Source organism: Parus major, chromosome 1A, assembly GCF_001522545.3.
Source record: "Parus major isolate Abel chromosome 1A, Parus_major1.1, whole genome shotgun sequence".
NCBI classification, from domain to species: domain Eukaryota; kingdom Metazoa; phylum Chordata; class Aves; order Passeriformes; family Paridae; genus Parus; species Parus major.
Window position 1 is genome coordinate 68,626,880 of NC_031773.1, and position 16,298 is coordinate 68,643,177.

At 43.9% G+C, this 16,298-nt stretch overlaps 1 protein-coding gene across 14 annotated transcripts in view; it reads right to left on the reverse strand.

The window, feature by feature from the left end:
* The window catches only part of CACNA1C (calcium voltage-gated channel subunit alpha1 C), a 435,290-nt gene extending 419,227 nt beyond the window's left edge, over window positions 1-16,063 (reverse strand). For all 14 annotated transcript variants that reach the window (XM_033514757.1, XM_033514754.1, XM_033514753.1 and 11 more), the window contains exon 1: window positions 15,537-16,063. In XM_033514757.1, the coding sequence (XP_033370648.1) occupies window positions 15,537-15,585 (49 nt within the window). In that variant the 5' untranslated portion in view covers window positions 15,586-16,063. The remainder of the gene's footprint in view (window positions 1-15,536) is intronic.
* Window positions 16,064-16,298: the final 235 nt, after the last annotated feature.

Consider the following 16,298-nt stretch of genomic DNA (forward strand, 5'->3'; position numbering starts at 1 on the left):
TTAGATATAATTATATATATTGTATATATAATTATAGTTATATATATTATATCTCATATACAATTATATAAGAGATATATAATATATAATTTTAATTATAACACCTATTTAGACTCATATTTAGATTTAGAGTCATTTTTTATAGCACTTTGCATAGAGAAAAATAATTTTACTGGGTTTTTGGTACCTAAAGTAATAAATTCTAGCTCCAGCACACAGACCTTTCTCTAATGTTTTTATTTTTAAACTACTGCTATCTTCTTGCTGAATGTTCCAAGTCTAAATATTAAGCATGTACAAATGTAAAAATACCAACTCTTGGCTTGCTCTGCTAGTTATGGGCATTTCCAACCTGAATAATAATAATAATAATAATAATAATAATAATAATAACAGGAAAATCATCTCAGGCTGAACACCTCAAACCCAACCCCAAAATAATTCAGTGGGGTTTGTTCAGCCTCTCCTCCTTGAGCTTTCCTATGGTGGGAACAAAGGTTTGGGGCAGTCTTTGAAGGTTCTTTCTAAAAATGAAGGTTCCTGTTGATATCAATGAAGAATCAAAGCTTCTGTTGATATCAATAAAGAGTCAAATCTTCTGTTGATATCAATCAGGAGTCAAATCTTCTGTTGACATCAATAAAGAGTCAAAGCTCCTGTTGATATCAGTGAAGAATGGAAGCTCCTGTTGATATCAATGAAGAATGGAAGCTCCTGTTGATATCAATGAAGAATGGAAGCTCCTGTTGATATCAATAAAGAGTCAAAGCTCCTGTTGATATCAGTGAAGAGTCAAAGCTCCTGTTGATATCAGTGAAGAATGAAGTCTCCTGTTGATATCAATAAAGAGTCAAAGCTCCTGTTGATATCAATGAAGAATGGAAGCTCCTGTTGATATCAATAAAGAGTCAAAGCTCCTGTTGATATAAAAGCAGATTATGGATTCCATCCATGGATTTTGGAGTTCCAGCAGAGCAGAGGTGGCAGGATCAGACCCACAGCAGCTCCGTGAGAGCTCTGCCAGCCACTGGGAGAAGGCTCTGGCTGCTGCTCCAGCTCTGCCTTTGGAATTTGCACATCCCACCAAAGCTGGTGAAAGCTGAGGCTTTTGTGTTCCTTCCTCCAAGCTCTGCAGCATCAGCATCACAAAAAACCAAGAAATTCCCTATAAACCATTCATCTGATAGCATCACCAAGAGATTCTGTGTTGGTGCTGCTCATTAGAGAGCAAACAACAACAAAAATAAAGGAAAACAAGAAAACCCAAACCAACAAACTACCAAAAAGCACAACAGAAGGCCTCAAAACATCCAGGTCATTTAAAGATTGCCGTAAGTGCTGTGCCCTCCCTGTTTGGAGGATGGAGGCATGTGCAGGTAAATTCTTCTTCTGTGACTGAGCTGCTTTGTTCTTGCTGTCTCCAGCTGGACAGAATGAACCAACACTCAAAAACACAGCCCTGAACCATTCCCAACCTACAGGCAAGCCTGAAAGTCCAGGGAACTGGAAAAAAAGAGTTTTAAGAAATGTAGAGCAGGATGATGTCTTCACTAAAGACTAAAAATAGCCAAAGCATTTAGTCTTACGTAAGAGAGAGCTCTGAAAAGTTGATCAGAATTAATGAGCAGGAGCAAATGAAAGGTTTTTGACACACCTCATGACCCTTTCAACTTAATGGAACAAGCCTCATTTATAATCAGTGTTTGGTAGCTGTAACTAAGCAAAATCAGATGTTTAATAAGGTGTACACTGGTGACAACCAGGAGCAACAACCAGTGGAAATTTAACTGTGAAATTTCACTTCCACTTTATCTCCCCAGGTCAGCTCTGCCTCATTTTTTAACAAATCCTTTTGGTGGTCAAACAGGATTCAGAAAATGCTGGGAGAGATTCTTCAGCCTGGCTGACATCCTCAAAAATCTGTTACCCACACACAGAGCCCAAAGACAGAAGGAAACTCAAAGCTCTCAGGAAGATCTTTAAAGGACACCAATTAGAAATGTCTCTGTAAAAATGTATCTTTTGCAATGTGTTGAGGCCTTTAGTGGGTAAATGCAACAACATTTCCACGTGTAGACTGGGGAACCCCACTGTCCTTATTTCAAGTTATTTGCAGTACAATGGCTTAACCAGAAAAGTACTGTTACAAAAACAGTAACATTATTTTAAGTAAATTACTCCCACTTAAATCCATACATTTCCCAAAACATTCTCTTGTTTTGAGTCATTGTATCATTACCAGGCGCAGACAGTAAATGAGCATTCAAAAGCAAATGGTGAAAGGATGACAGAAAACATCAGAGACAGCCCCATGCAGAATTACAGAATAGCTTTTCAAAGAGGCAAAACATATGTTTGTGATTTCTTCTGAAAGATTAAACTGGAAGCCAAACACTACATGCAAAGGTTGCTATTTAATTTAAAAAATCCCCTTACTCCCTTTTTTCAAAATTCACATTCCACAAGTGAGCTGACAAAGTTGAATTATTTCAGTAGCACCTCGTGAGAAGGGCAAACAATTCTTTGAGCAGGTCCCTGCCACTGCAGATGCCAAAAAATCGTGGGTGCTGGGGCACAGCCTTTCTCCAGAGCTCAGCAGGGTTTGGGAGCTCCAGAGCTGGTGCAAAGGGCAGGGCCAGAGCTGGAAATCCTGGCTAAGAGACCCTGAAGGGATAAATAGGATGCAGGAAAACTTCAGGTCCCTGCTTGAGGCAGTGAGAGGGAGAAATTTGAAAAGATGTGCATTCTTTGAGGTGATACAGCAGCACAGATCTAAAGAAAGAGTGTGCCACCCTTGATTTATGGGGATAAAAACCTTCTCTCCAAGCCAGGTTCACCTTTTCTGATGTCACCAGAAGCATCCTGGGGGACAAGGGCTCTCCCTCTGGCTGAAATCACCTGGAAATCCAGGCTCTGGCAGGTGGAATAAGTTTTCCAGCATGCCCAAGGTTCAACAAAGTTCGTAAGACCAAATTCATCTTCTCTTTGAGAGAGGGAGCTCTCCACCACTCCAAAATGGCACTCTTGACACCAGGCATGCTGCATTTGCTCACCCAAACAGAGAATCCTCTCTGCACTATTTTATCTTTCCTGGGGAGTTTGGGATGTTCCAGACAGGGGAACACTCAGCAGCCAGGAAGCAAAGCCTGAGCTGCTGACAGCATCACTCCTCTGATGCTCCTCTGATCCCTCTCTGGCCCTGCCAGAACTCTCCTCTCTGGCTCCCTGGCACTGGAAAATCCATCTCCCCACTGGAGCTGCCTGTTCTGCATTCACAAATTGTCCCACTCCTAAACATAATCTCAGGAAGAACTAATTGTTGATTTAACAGGGATATTCCTCAAGAAGCAGCTTCCATGAATTTCCAGCTGGGATTTTCCCCAAGTTGATATTTTCCTTATCTTGCTTTTCTTTGCCAATTCCTTTTGTTTAACAGCAAGCATGTGTGCATTTGCATCCTCACAGGCCACCTGAAGGACAGGTGACTTAAATAGGCCCAGAACTCCTTTCTTCGCACTGTGCTTCTGTTGTTGACAGCCAAAATTAGAAATCAACACACATCCATAGGGTAGAAGTCAGTTCAGGAGTTCCAGCAATCTGAAAGCTGACATTTAGTCTCACTTAGTCACCAAAGCTTTAGCTCCACAGTCAAGGCAGAGTAAAGCAGCTCCCAAAAAAGCAGCTTTTTCACAGATCTATGATGCTCTCTGGCCATGGCTGCCTTCTCCTCCACTGATCACACAGCAGCTCCAAAGGATTAGCTCTAACAGTTAATTTCATTTAATCTAGACAATTTAAACACCTACAGAGAGGTAAAATGAAATCCAGGATGAATGATCAGTTTTACTACATGAAGAATGACATCTCTTACAATGAAAACTTAGGGCAGCTCTATCTTATTTCATACTTTTCTATTCCTTACAAAATCTTTCACAACACAGCTAGATCCTTCCAAATCACAGCCACTTCTTCATTCTGGTCCACTAAAGAAATTCTATTTCTGCCTGTATATACACACAACTGTGTAGGCACAGTGCAACTGCAAACATCTCAAAGACATTCTAATGGTTCCCAACAACAGGTCATTTTTTTTGTCCAGCTATTTGGAAAAAAAAAATAAATAAAAAAATATAAATAAAAACCTCGTGATACACATGCTGGAAATATAAAAATCAGAAATATCTCTATACCTAGGTTGCTATTCAAGCCCTGGAGGTGCTGAGTGGTAAGTTTGTGTAGGTTTGGGAGGAAGAGGGAGGTTTGATTCCTCCTGTGCAGTCCCCAGAGACACCAGGCACCAGCCCCCTTTCCTGTCTGATCATGGCAATATCTGCACTCAAACACACTTTGTCTCTGCAGTTCACACCCAAGAGGGAAGCCACACACATCCTGATCACAAAGCTCCAAAACCAGCAGTCTGTGTCCTGGCTCCTCATGTGGTCACTGGTTCCCAAAACATCAAGTTCCTTCCGTGGTGTCCTGAGCATCACCAGGTGAAACATCACTGAGAGCAGAGAGGAGAATCCTCTTTACCTGTGATCATTGCTGAAATTCAGATTGCTCAGAGGAATTGGTGTCTGGGTGACCCAGCAGGACATGGAAAACTGCTGGCAGTGAGTGAGGAATGAGCAGGAGGGATCAGAGAGCCAGGAGCTGACAGGAGTTACGGGGGGCACTGGGAGGAGTGGCCAGGCTCCACACACACCCCAGAGAGGAATAAACCTCACACCCAGCTGAGGAATGTTCTAGGGGACTATCCCAGGCACAGCAGTGCCCAGGTAACTGTGTTAGGGATGGGAAATGAGGCCAGCAGTACTGAAAACCAGTACCACAAACACCAAATCCAGGTGTGCAGATACAAAAACTGGTGCAGCTGGGGAAAAATAAAACCAAGCTAGGGTTGGGTTGTTTATTCTGGAATAATATTCTGGAGAAGACTGGAATGACAAGGGAGACACAGAGGCAGAGAACAAGCAAGCCAGCAGAACTGGAAAGAGATAAATCATGGCACAAGAGTTGTGTTGTGCTCCTTGACCACCACAGCTGGACCAGCAGGGAAGAACCAACCTGTGGTTCTGATTGTGCCACAAACCTGTCTGTGCACTCAGGAGGAGCTGGGCAGGGCTGATTCTCCCTGATTTACACCCAAACACTGGGATAACACAGCCCAGCACTGCTGTGGCTGCTCCAGGCTCGATGGCATCAGTAACCAAACACCATTTCAGAAAATGGATCTCATTCAAATGGAATGCCTTATTAATTTCTTTGCACGCACCTCCTAGGGTGATATCTTCACATAAGCACACACAACATGGCTGATGAAGAAAGAGAAAATTAATTTTCCAAGCCTGTTGACCTGGCACGTTGGGAAGATGAAGAGAGTTTTTAATACTGGAAGATGTTCATTTTACAGGGATCACGACCATGTAAATATATAAGAGGAGAAGTAAATAACTTCAGAGAACATATTTCTTTTTCAACCTTCCAAAAGGAAAGAAATATAGCTTTTGTGGAGCTATGAGACTTTCTGAAAACATCCTAACACAGAAATAAATTAGAACACAGTCTGATCCTCTAAATGTCCCTACTCCAGTCCTCACATTAATCTCCCAAGCAGCACCTGACAGTCTGTCAGATCTTTGTTCAGTGTGTTGTAGCTGCAGAAGCAGCCTCAGATACTTCCTCCTGCTGTTATCAGAACAACTAGCTACGAACCAGAGGCTGAAATCCTGAGATGACAAGTGGGGCTTTCCATCTTCTGCACTAATTCTATCTTTAAACAGCATTCCAAAATAGTATTCCAACAGGAGGAATAAAATCCACCAATGTATTAAACCATCTGGCTGGGCTCACGTCACATTCCTTTTGAAGTCTCAAACACCACTGATACTAAAAGAATCCATTTCCTTCCCCCTGATATTTGTAGAACCGACTCCACACGGGGCTTTCCCATCCCTTTTCCCTTTTATTTCCCATAACCTCATAAATAATGAGAAATTCTTTCTGGCTCTAGCAGCATGCATACCAAAATCCTTAGGAGCACTCAGTGTGCTCTGGGCACTGATGTTCCCCAGCAGAAACCTCCTGAAAGCACAGCAAAAAAAAAAAATCTCAAGAACCTGCACCCCAAAACAAAAGTAAAATAAAAGTAAAATAAAAGATGAAATAAGAGCAAATTGAAGGCAAAGCTCTCAATAAGAATGCTAAGTGCTGGAAAAATGAAGAACTGCTGACCCACATGTACTTATTTAGATCCAAGCTTTGCCTTGGAACAGCAGGATGTGTGCTCCAGTCAAATGCAGATCTCCCCACAGAAACACTCCAAGCTGTGTAAACCACATTGCAAATTAAAAGCACTCAAGGAGATGTCTGAGCACAACGTTTCATAGAAAGTAGCAGAAGTTGCATTCTCAGCATTAAAAACTTCCTGCAGTGTTTTGCTGAATTATTCATACTTGGAGATGTGATCCTTTTTTAAGCACTTTGTGTTTGACCGTGTGCCACCATCCATTCCCAGGGATTCTGCCAGCCACCTGTAAAACTCCATGCTGCATTTGCCTGAAGTTTGATGCCTGAACTTTTATTTCAATTTTATTTTAAAACTCTTTGGTTGTCTTTAAGAAGTGCCAGTAGCAAGTCCCTCTTGCTGTTTTTTGTCTGATTTCCTGGCATGAATAACAGTTTTTATCACTGCAAGCAAGCTGGGACACAACTTTTTGTGATCTTTCTTGACACCCTTTGCCTTAAAGCAGAGTAAAGCCTTCAAGTCATGCTCATCTTAGTCTGCTTTTATTTCTGACTTTTGCCTTAATGGCTGAAAAGGTGAGAGATGTTCAGAATTACTCTGTTCCAGTCATCACTGTGCCATTGCAAACCCAATCCATCACAAACCCTTTCAAATCCAACATTTAAATGAAACCCTTATTTTGGTCACGATGTAAGCCTTAAAAAAAAAACTAAATTAAGGATTTGGGGTTTTTTTTTTCAGCATATTCCCTCCTGAATGTGCTCCTTTCTGATTTGAGCAATAAGCTCAATATACCTTGAACAAATTGCAAATAATTCTCCAAGAAAAGTGGAGGAATTGTTTCTGAGAGCTCTGCAGTGTGTGCACACCCCAAACACTTCACACTCACAGAATTCCTGCAGCTGAGCCAAAGCCAGGGAGAATCTGCCAGGATCAAGATATTGCAGTTCTATGGTTAAAGCCATTCACTGATTTATGAGTTCAGCTTTTGATGCTGAAACTGTAACTGATGTCTGCAAATCTCAGGCTTCTCACTTAAAATTTTCACTTAGGTGTAAGTGATGTAAAAATTTCATGTAATCCACTCCTAGCTATTGCTCCTGAATACAGTCACACTAAAGTTCCATTAAACCCACAATTAAACCTGATCACTTTCAATTTTCACCCCATAAATGCCTTTTACTTCTCTCTAAAGACACCAATTTGAATTTAAATTACACCTGAAAACACTCTGTGCATCTATACAATTTATAATAGGCAATAATAACAGGCAATGCACAATTTATAAAAGCAATAATAGGCAATTTAATTATCATAGGTGAATTTCAGCATGCAGGTGAAGCCTTCCTCCCTGCATAAGTCTATTTGTTCACAGCTCCAGAGAGGAATGAATATTATGGATTTCCTGTTTCCTTAATGACCCCTGGGTTTGTGTGACTTCATTTGCTGACTTTGCTGTCAATAAGTTAAATTTTGCCAAGCAAATCAAACAGCAAGTTGGTACTTAATTCAAATGTCTAATATTTACATGTAGGGTCTGCATGGAGAGTTTTCTTTTGGGTGGAAAACCCAGCAAAGTTTGGTATTACAGATCAGTCTTAACTTTCAGCTTCCTGACATTTGTCAGTCAGAAATAAAGTCCAATATAAATCCTCTGTGCAGGGCTTTTAGGTGAGATAATTCATTTTCCCCTCTGCCTTCAACACACAGTGATTTTAATTTAATTTTTATTTTTATTTTTATTTTTATTTTTTATTTTTATTTTTATTTTAACATTAATTTTAATTTAATTTTAATTTTAATTTTAATTTTAACTTTAATTTTAATTTAACTTTAACTTTAATTTTAATTTTAATTTTAATTGTAATTGTAATTTTAATTCTAATTTTAACTTGAATTTTAATTTTAACTTTAATTTTAATTTTAATTTCTATGCTCACACAGATTTGCTTCTCACACAGTTCATGGTTGCCTTCCAGGAGTTAAAATTCAGGAGCTCTGCTGCTAACAGCTGAATCACACAAGTTGCAGCTTCAAAATTATTGTTATTATTTTTTCCAATAATACACGAACCTAAAAGACTTGAGATGACTTCCAAGCAAAGAGACACAAGAATTGTTTTTGCCTCAGTAAAAGATTATTTCATCTGGCAAAAAGCATTAGAAGAATATGTGAATATTGAAATTCCAAAATTATATTTCAAATTTAAAAACTGAGGCATCTTAAGTTTTACATCTAGCCAGCCATGCTGGAGAACTGAAGCCTTTTTTTCCCTCCTCCTTTGGAATAAAGAATCTGAAATCTGATCAGTAACATGACTTTGTTCCTACAATGCCTTTAGGAAGAAATGTTGAGTTAATTACTCAATTAGAGCATATTTACTTTGTAATTATAATGTCATGTTCAGTCATATTTAATTGTTTTTTCCAAAATACCCCAAGGCAACCATACACATAGTGGGTTAAAAACCTGAATATTTTAGATAAATAAAAATACTGTTTAGAGGAGGATATTTTAAATGTATCTCAGGGTATTTTTTAAGGTTAAGTGGTTCTCAGACAACATTTTCCTTGCAACAATTAACTCTTTAAGGTTTATGTACAAAATTCAAAAAGAGCTCCTGTGCAATCAGATTTCTTTTTATTACTGTGTCTGGTTTGAAAACCACAGAGTTTCCAGTCACCCTTAATAATAATTTTATTTTAATCTTCTGTCTTTTATTAAAGAAGCAAATTTTCCCTTGCTCCTAAATCTGTTGAGTTTCTTCGTGCCCAGGTGAGACTTGTGGATTTATTTTATTTCTTGACAGATTTAACCTTAAATAACTCTTTTTTCCCCCCTACAAACAAGGCTTTAACTGGTACTCTGCTAATTTCTCCCAGCTGTCAAAGGACATTCAACTTGCTGGTGTTTTCTCATGGAATCTGAATGTTTTGCCTGCTGAGGCAGCCACTGAAATTCAGAATCTTCTAAGAGGGACTGAAAAAAAAACACAGACACTACCAGAAAAAAAAGGAAGATTGCAGAAATCCTCTATAAATGTGATTTTAACATTTCTGTATAAGCTCCTAACACCCCAGAGATTTCCAAAAAAGCCAAAGTGGTGCTACCCAGCTTCAGCCCCACAGAACCAGCTCATCCTCAGTGCCCAGAAATGCAGTTTTTGCAGTGAAAGCTGAGCCAGGGAGAGCAGCAGCTCCCAGAAATGGCTTTGTGGGAAGGTGACACGAGAGCAGCCCCCCTTGGAAGGCACCAGCACTTGGTTCTCCTCAATCCAATCTCCTCCTGAGGATGAACTGTGCTAACAATCAGCTCAGGATTGCAATAATTCAGCCTTGCTACCCTGGACAAGTGCCAGTCTGACCAATAAAGACAAAATGGGATTCCATCAAATCTTCTGTCACCTTCTACAGCACATATATTCATCTTTTTTCTCCTTGGGTTTGTATTTTTTTTTCCCCCAAAGGCACCTCTCCAAACCACACCACCCTTAATGTTTTTTTTGGGTTTCTGGGGGGAATTCAGGCAGGTTTTTTGTTCTGGAAATCTTTGTGTACTGTACAGAGACTCCTGTGACTCCTCCAGCAGGAACAAACCCATCCTGAAACCATCTCAAGTTCTAAAAGGAGTTAATTCCACTCTGGTGGTTGTGTCTCATGCACAGAAATTCCATGTTCACGGCAGAACTGCAGGGACCCTTTCAGAAAAGGGTTTTTATTTACTCTCCACTGGGCCCTGATGGGTTTCACAACTTTCCAAGAGCCCCAGCTGCCTCTGTGACCATGAAACCTCAATTCTGGATATCAGAGATGCCAACAGGACCACCCCACCTCCTGCATCCAGCCCATCCCTGCCCTCTCTGCACTGAACAACTTCCTCTCTCATTAAAAAAAAATTAAATAAAAAAGGAAGTCTGAGAAAAAATGAATAAATCTTGGCATGGTTTAAATTCACAGTGATGCTTTTACTCCAATAAAACAAGAAATATTTCTAAAAATGGGAATCTTTGTTTTTATTTTTTAACTTTGGTTGGTGATACTACAAAGAAGAAATGCCAGTTTTATGGTAGGTAGTAGGGGAACTACCAGAAAAGGGAAAAGTGTTCAGTGGCCACCAACATGTCTGAACCCTTAACAGCATTTTCTCTTCCTAAAATTAATGATGCTGTAACCCAGTAATAAACATTTTAATGAATACACTTGCTCTCAAATTCCTATCATCCCCACTATGTAAATAAAACCAATGTTTAAGATAAATGATTGACAAAAAAAATACACTGGGTTTGTACACAGCCTTAAAAAAAAGAAAAAAAAAGACAGTCAATTGAACCATTTAATAACATTATGTTTTGTAAAGCACATATCTGCCACTGGTAAAAGCTTTCTTTGGTGTTGATCTGATTTGTTGTGTTCAATAATTTAAGAGAGACTTTTACTGCACGCAGCCACATCTGTTGTGCTGGTTGATAGTCAATAAATTTAGAGAACACTTGCTCAGGAGAGCTTTTTTATTTGCTGTTCCTGAGCCTTGAATGACTCTGTTCCTTCCATTATTTCCCAGAAAGGGTTAAACAAGACACTTCCCAGAAAGTCCATGGCCACAGTGACAATTCACACAAGAAGTAAATTTAATTTATTTTGCCACTCAGGTAAACTCAGGCATTTTAATAATAAAATAATTAAAAATACTTAATATTTTAAATAAAATATTTTAAAGTACTCAGGTATTTTAAGCATGGATGTAGAACCATTTTCCACACAGCTGAAAGAAAGTCAGCAAGATGCTTAAATACTCCTTTTAAGGATAGGGAATGACTGAAAGCACTTAAATACCTTTCTGAAGGCTCTGGTGGCAACTTTTGCAAATAAATGCAGTGCACTGTGTTATGCAGAATGTTTAAGTATTGCTACTTAACCTTACACTACATATTTTCATTACACTTCTATTTCATATGATATTGAATTAAATGTGATATTGAATTAAAGTTCCAAGGACTTTGAGGCAGGAGATAATACCTCATAAAGACAAGTGTTTATTGTTAAATCAGGGGAGGTTGGAATTCTGCACCTTTAAAGAGTGATTGAGAGTCTTTTTCTCCAAAAATCCTGAAGATAAGCTGTTCCAGACCACACTGAGGTATTCTTTATGCCCTGTGACTAATTCTCTGCCCAACCTTCACAGCAAAACAAGAGCACAAGAACAAATACTCCAACACCAGCACTAAGTTTGCTCATCTGGTCACTTTGTCACCATGGCAAGAGCGTGGTTTCTCCTCCACATGAAAGCATTGCCCCAAAACAAACAGGAAATAAATCTGCTTTTCTGAAAACAGAGCAGAAAATTCAAGCAAACATCCAATAAATTCTATTGCCTAGGGCCAATGGTTTTGTCTTGTAGCACAGCATGAGACAGATTTCAGCTCTTGCACTGAAATCAGCTGTGAAGTGTGTACACAATCATCTCTATTTATACCTGCAAAGTTAAGGGGATTATTTGTGGGTTTGACCCTCGTTTCAGGTCAGAAAACACTTTAGGGACTCTGCTTGGGACTTGACCCTCTCGCTATCAATAGGCTTCTGAGAAATAAAGGGAATACACTAATTAGTTCTTAATTTAACAGATACAGGAGATACAAGGACTATGAAAAGAGTGTCTTACAGGGAAACATTTCAAGAACAGGGTATGTGCAGGTTAGGAAAGGAGGTTGCAAGAAGACCTAATTCTGGTTGACAAATACCTGAGGGGCTTCTTTTTCTACAAGCAGCAGGTAGAAAACTGTTCAAAATATGCAATAAGGACAAAGCCCAAAGGCATTATCTGAAATTGAAGGCAGGGTAGTTCAGACACCAGTATCAGAAATGGCTTTTCACTTAGAGATCATTACTGCATGGAATAAATGACCTACCAGGGGCTCTTCAACCCTAATGAATTTTGTCCTGGGATAGACACTGATGTCTCGGTGTCTCCATCTGCAGAGCTGGGCTGGACCCACCATCCCTGCCTGGCCAGAGCATCCCAGGATGGCCAGAGCATCCCAGGATGGTCAGAGCATCCCGGGAGGGTCACAGCATCCCAGGATGGTCACAGCATCCCAGGATGGTCACACCATCCCGGGATGGTCACAGCATCCCAGGATGGTCACAGCATCCCTGCTGGCCAGAGCATCCTGGGCTGGTCAGAGCATCCTGGGCTGGTCACAGCATCCCAGGATAGACACAGCATCCCTCCCTAGCCAGAGCATCCCGGGCTGATCCTTGCATCCCTGCCTGGCCTCTGCATCCCTGCCTGGCCAGAGCATCCCTGCCTGGTCACAGCATCCCTGCCTGGCCAGAGCATCCCTGCCTGGCCAGAGCATCCCTGCCTGGCCGCAGCATCCCGGGCAGAGCCGCCTGCCGAGCGCCGCCGGGCTCCGCAGCCCTGCAGTGCCACCTTCCGGGAGAGGCACCGGGGACCCCCGGCTCCCCTCCCCACCCCGGGGTTGAAAATCACGGCAAACCCTCGCCTTTGGTTCGTTTCCCGGCCGATGTGGCCAGCGCAGAGCCAGCAGCGGCTCCAGCCGGGTGTGTGAGCTCCGGACTCCCCGAGAGGCCAGCCCGGGGCCGCAACACGTGGCTTTGCAAACCGCTCTTCTCTTTTATTTCAAGAGATCAAGTTTGTAAAAGTACGGGGAGGGAACACACTAAAGACACCAGTCTAGGATTCCAGCCAGCCCCACATCTGCATTAGATGGGGTGCAGTTAGTTTTGGAAGATTTTGCTGGCGCTTCTTGGGTGGGGTTTTGTCATTTTCTACACAAACATAAGCTGTATCGATGAATAATTATTGTTAAAAAATTATATGCTCCATTGTGTAGCAAAAACCAACACTGTGTCTCAGCATGGACAAATAACACACTATTTACTTGCCTTTGTGCAACGGGAGACTGAAATGGAAGCAGGCTTAGCATCCAAAAAAATGAGGAAATCCCTACTTTAGGGTCAAAGATTTTCAGGATGCATTCAGAAGTGTAAAACAAGCACATCACAAACCTGCCCAGAGCGGCAGTCAGGGAGCCAACAAAGCCCTTCCAAACACAACTCCTCTTCCCCACAGCCCTCCCCAATGGCCTGGCTGTGCTTTATTTCTGGTTTTGCTGTGAGTGAGAGGTGCTGGAGCGGCTCTGCTGCTGCCCAGGGAGCTGGGGGAGAGCAGCTCAGGTGGGCTGGCTGCTATCAGAGCTGTGCAGGCAGCAGATGCTGCCACAGGCCTGCTCACGTCACTCACATCTCAAGAACAGACATCAAAATTTGCTGCCAGCAAGCGTGCAGGGTGCAAGAATGATCCAAAGCAGGTTTCCATGTCAGAAAACGAGGAGCAGAGCAGGATCCCAGCCCTGCCTTCATCTCCTAGCCCGCTCCTGTGGCTGCCTTGCCACTGGCAATCTGTGGCTGCTTTAATGGCTCCATCCCACATCGTGATTGGTTTGCTCCCATCTCCTCACCACCAGGTTTTCTTGGCTACTGATCAATTTAACCTTTCAGGTGCTGTTTGCATAAAATAAAGAGAGACTGTAAATAAATGGCAAGCCAAGCACCATGGGGGAACAGAACTCTCTTCCACTTGGCCGGTTTTGTGTTTGCTTTAGAAGTTGCTCTTTCACCTGGGAGTGATGACAATCCGCATCAAGAGACAGATGCAAAACTGTTCCTCCAATTATATAATCACTGCAGCTGATAAGGAGGGAGCTGGATTTGGGTTGCCATAGCGTTGGCATATTGCTATGGAGGCTGAGCTCTTCATCCACTTTATCAGCTCTGGACCAGGAAGAGCAGCCCAATTATCCCTGCTGAATGCATGTGCTGCAGACTCGCTCCCACTTGCAGGGAGCACTCTGGATCAGGGGCTGCTTCCTTTCCCCTCCCACCTCATTTCCACCCAGTGCTCAGGGCTGGGGGTGCCGCCTGCTTTTATTCTTTATAATCTGCATTTCATCGGAAGGAGGGGGGTGTTATCTCAAAAGCCCGCTGCCCTTCTGCCACCGGGGGCTGCCCCAGAGCTGCTGCCCCTCCCAGGGGTTCGGGGGTACCTGAGGCTCCCCTCGGCCCTGGAGCAGGTCATGGGTGCCAGGGGTTTGGGGGTACCTGGAGCTCACCCCGGAGCAGGTGCTGGGAGGTTTGGGGGTACCTGGGGCTCACCCTGAGCAGGTGCTGGGGGGTTTGGGGGTACCTGGGGCTCACCCTGAGCAGGTGCTGGGGGATTTGGGGGTACCTGGGGCTCACCCTGAGCAGGTGCTGGGGGGTTCGGGGGTACCTGGGGCTCACCCAGAAGCAGGTGTTGGGTACCAGCGGGCGGGGACGCGTTTGCCAGCGGGCGAGTTGTGGCCGGCCGGGGAGGGAAGGGCTGCCCTGAGGAGCAGGAGGGGAGGATGAGGGGTAACTCGGCCGGGGCTGGGGGCTCTGCTGTGGGCACAGAGACAGCCCGGCAGCCGCTGCCGGCGGAGGAAATGGCTCTGCCTGCTCTGCAACACTGCCGTGAGCGCGGCCGGGGCCGGAGGGAAGGGAGGGGGCGACTCCATGCAGGTAACGGGATAAAAATAACTTCGGGAAAGGCAGACCGGGGTTGGGCGGGGGAGGGTGGGGGCGGGGGAAGGCTTCTGGAGTTTGGACAAACAAAGTTTTACTACAGGGAATAGCGGGGGACATTCGCTAATGCCGAGGAGCAACAGCGCGGCTCGGTATCCATGATGCGGGCGATCCTGCCAGAAATCGCCGCCCCGAGTAAAAGCCAACTTTGATTTTAATGCGGGCACCCCCCGGTGCCCCTCGATCTCCCAGCACGGGCGCACGTATGGTGCACATGTGTGTAAACAGATAATTCTCCCTTCCCCTCCCCTTTCGTGCGAGAGATTGGAAATAGCGTAAGAGAAGGGAAGGGCTCCTCTCCCGGTGCCTTAGGAAGCCCAGATGGAGGATAGAAGGAGCGGGTTCATTAGGAAAGATCCGCTAATTGCGGCCGGATAAGGCTGCTGTGGCACGGAGGAGCCCCCGGCGCTCCCCCTCCCTCCTCGCCCCTTCTCCCCAAAAGGCGACCACGGCCACTCAAAGCAACTTTTCCCTGGCCGGGCTTTCCTAAGGAGCAGCCGGGGGCTGCGGGGGTCTCGGAGCCCCGAGTGGAGCCCGGTGTCAAAGGCTGGCCCCGGCCCCTCGGCCGCCTCTGCCCGCGGCGGCGGCGGAGCCCGGCCGGGAGATAAGGGACAAAGGGCAGGGGAGGGAATGGTTGCTAGGTCCTCGGAGGTAAATCTCAGGCTTACCTTGATGGTTTTCTTCTGGAATGTACATCCTCTTGTTTTCATTGACCATTTAAAACGAGTCCAGAATAATCCCTCCGAAAATCGGCTTGGTAAAATTCAAGGAAGAACGGAGCTGCAGAATTTCCCCTTTTATTATTACCTGATTCCCATTATTGCATCAAACACCAAAACCTGATCCTTTCCACTACTGCCTCCTTTAGTGAAATTGCAATGCATCCTCAGTACATCCGGGCCCCTTCCAAGAATTTAGCACAGCACCTCTGGCTGTTAAACCATAAAAAAGAACAGGAAGGGGGGAAACGACAGAGGGGGGGCGAAAAAAAAGGAAAAAAAGCAAAAGCATCCAGGACAAACCTCTGAGGGTTAAATGTCTTTTTAAAATCCACCAACTACAAGAGCAACAACAGGAGGAAGAGGCAAAAAAAAAAAAGGGAGATGTTCAAACGCTGCTGCTCCTCCTCTTCAAAGCCATTCTGAGCGCGTTGTGTTGGCAGGGAGCTGTTTCTGCAGAGGAAGAGAGAGCACAGTCCCAGCCCCTTACTCCCTCCCCTCCCTCAGCTCGCTCCCCGCTCTCTCTCTCGCTCTCGCCGGCAGACAGACACACTGAACGCTTCCAGATGTTCCAGCTGCGGCGGCCGCACGCAGCTCCCCGCGCCGGGAGCGCCGGGCTGCAGCTGAAACTTTAACGCGCTGCTGCCTCCACTGCGCCTGCTGAAGCCTCGCCACAGACATGACGTCAAGGAGGCGAGCTGGAGGCGAGCT